This window comes from Austrofundulus limnaeus, unplaced genomic scaffold, assembly GCF_001266775.1.
Source record: "Austrofundulus limnaeus strain Quisiro unplaced genomic scaffold, Austrofundulus_limnaeus-1.0 Scaffold849, whole genome shotgun sequence".
NCBI lineage: Eukaryota > Metazoa > Chordata > Actinopteri > Cyprinodontiformes > Rivulidae > Austrofundulus > Austrofundulus limnaeus.
The window spans coordinates 132,083-134,022 of record NW_013953251.1 but is presented as its reverse complement, the minus strand read 5'-3'; the positions used below and the strand labels follow the sequence as shown (position 1 = coordinate 134,022).

The 1,940-nt window shown below is 37.5% G+C and overlaps 1 protein-coding gene across 1 annotated transcript in view; it reads right to left on the bottom strand.

Annotated features, from left to right (window-relative positions):
* LOC106532909 (potassium voltage-gated channel subfamily KQT member 1) overlaps positions 1–1,940 on the bottom strand; it is a gene marked incomplete at its 3' end in the record, with an annotated part of 20,136 nt that overhangs the window by 8,546 nt on the left and 9,650 nt on the right. Inside the window, 1 exon segment of the mRNA XM_014029076.1 lies at positions 731–806. Coding sequence (XP_013884530.1) covers positions 731–806 — 76 coding nt within the window.

Genomic DNA, 1,940 nt, shown 5'->3' with positions numbered 1-1,940 from the left:
GTCTTGAAGCTGTCATTGACAACAAAGGCTTTTGTAAATTTCAGTAAGTGTGTTCAATACCTTTCCCCTGTGCCATTCCACATTATTACAAATAACTTCATTTCTGGACATTTATGGTTTGATTTCTTTGTATGTATGGATCACTTGGGTTGTTACCGACATCTGGAGAAAATTTCATGTCATTAGCACCTCTAGTAATATATTTACTGAGAAAAATGGTGACGTGTTCAATCCTTACTTTACCCGCTGTATAAAGAAATGACATCATGCTTGTAAATGTGGTTTGTTTCATTATCACTACTCAAATAGACTAATGAGAACAGATTTTTTTCTTTTCCATCAACAAAATATTGTATTTGTAATGACCAGTCACTTCTCTTATAAATACTAGAACATATGTGAGTTCTTTGCCTGTGTGCAGGGGCCATATACTGTATGCTACAGCTGAGCACTACTGTTTCAACTGACCTTTGTCTGAGATAACAATAACTCGTGTATTTTTGCTCATTTGAGATTTTGTCTATAGTGCATTATAATTACAGCAGCTGGTTGGAATGTTTTGCTAAATTAAAGAAATGTAAAGTTAAACATTTGAAGAGTTTACAGTTACACATAACAAAATAATGAAGCATCTAACATTTCCCTATCTTCCCTGTTGTTTTCTTTATCTGTCACTCCTCACTTGTGTCATCTAACTCTGTGTTTTTATCAGTTGTTTTTGTTTCCTCACCTGAAATTTCCTCCTGGCCACAAAGTACTGCATCCTGCGGAGAACTTTTACTGCTGATCTCTGCGAATGGGACAACCTGCGATAAAAAAGAAAAAGGAATTATTCTAAAAAAGGAAAAATAAAATAAATCACAGACATTGTGGCTGTAAATGTGCCCAATTCTGTGCAAGTGTAAGGACAAAAATGTGCATGCTAAAGTTGAACTTAAAGAAAAAAACTGTGCATTTATATAATTTAATAAATATTGCGCAAACTGTACAACAGCAAAGCACGTATGACTCCAGACCACAACACCATGTGGTTAAAAATACTGTACTTCAACACAGATTTCCTCATCTACCTCGCTCATTGTGACGGACCTTTTGGTCACAACGTTGAATCTGCAACCTTCGGCAATGTAAAAGAGAAGAAAAGCAGATTCTGTGTGCACTGCAGTAAGTTCAAAAACACCCATCCCTCAGCTCAAGGAGGCACATCTGTGTCAACACCAAGTAAAAAAATCTGGACCCTAACACTGAAACAAGAAAGTTATGGACGTAAACAACACACTTACTCATACTTGCATACCAAAGTGACTATCTGGCATGCAGTTGGATTTGTTTTCTCAAGGAGGCCCACAGTGTGTTGTGCACTGGTGCTCATTAGGTTTCGGGCTCCAAGTTCAAACGTGCACAACAAAGAACACTAAATTATAAGAAAAATGGAAAAGAACTTTTAAAAAGGCTAAAAGGGTAAGTCCTATTTTTGGTGAAACAGGTGGACAAAGTTCACAGCACCATCAATCAAACAAGGCACTTTACATCCCACTCCCTTTCAGCTTCCAGACCCGTTCATTCTAGTTTGATAGAAGGGTTACGACTATATAGCTGTGCAAAATTTACAAATTAATTGAAAGAAATGAAGATGGCCCATTAATGGCAAGTGAAACATTACAGTATGTAACAGAGCAAGTACTATTACCTCCACCAAGGGAGAGGAGGTAATGTTTTCTGTCGCGTTTGTCTGTCTCTTGTTCTGTCTGTGGACATTACTCAAAAACTTGTGGACAGATTGTCATGACATTTTTACCACTTGTGTGTTCTGGGCCACGGAACACACCTTTAAATTTTGGTGATGTTCTGGATCACGATGCGGATGCAGGAATTTTTTTTCTTTTAACACTCTGAGATCGGCAAAGCTGAGATGCTTTCACAGGGCTTCTGTAAAAAAC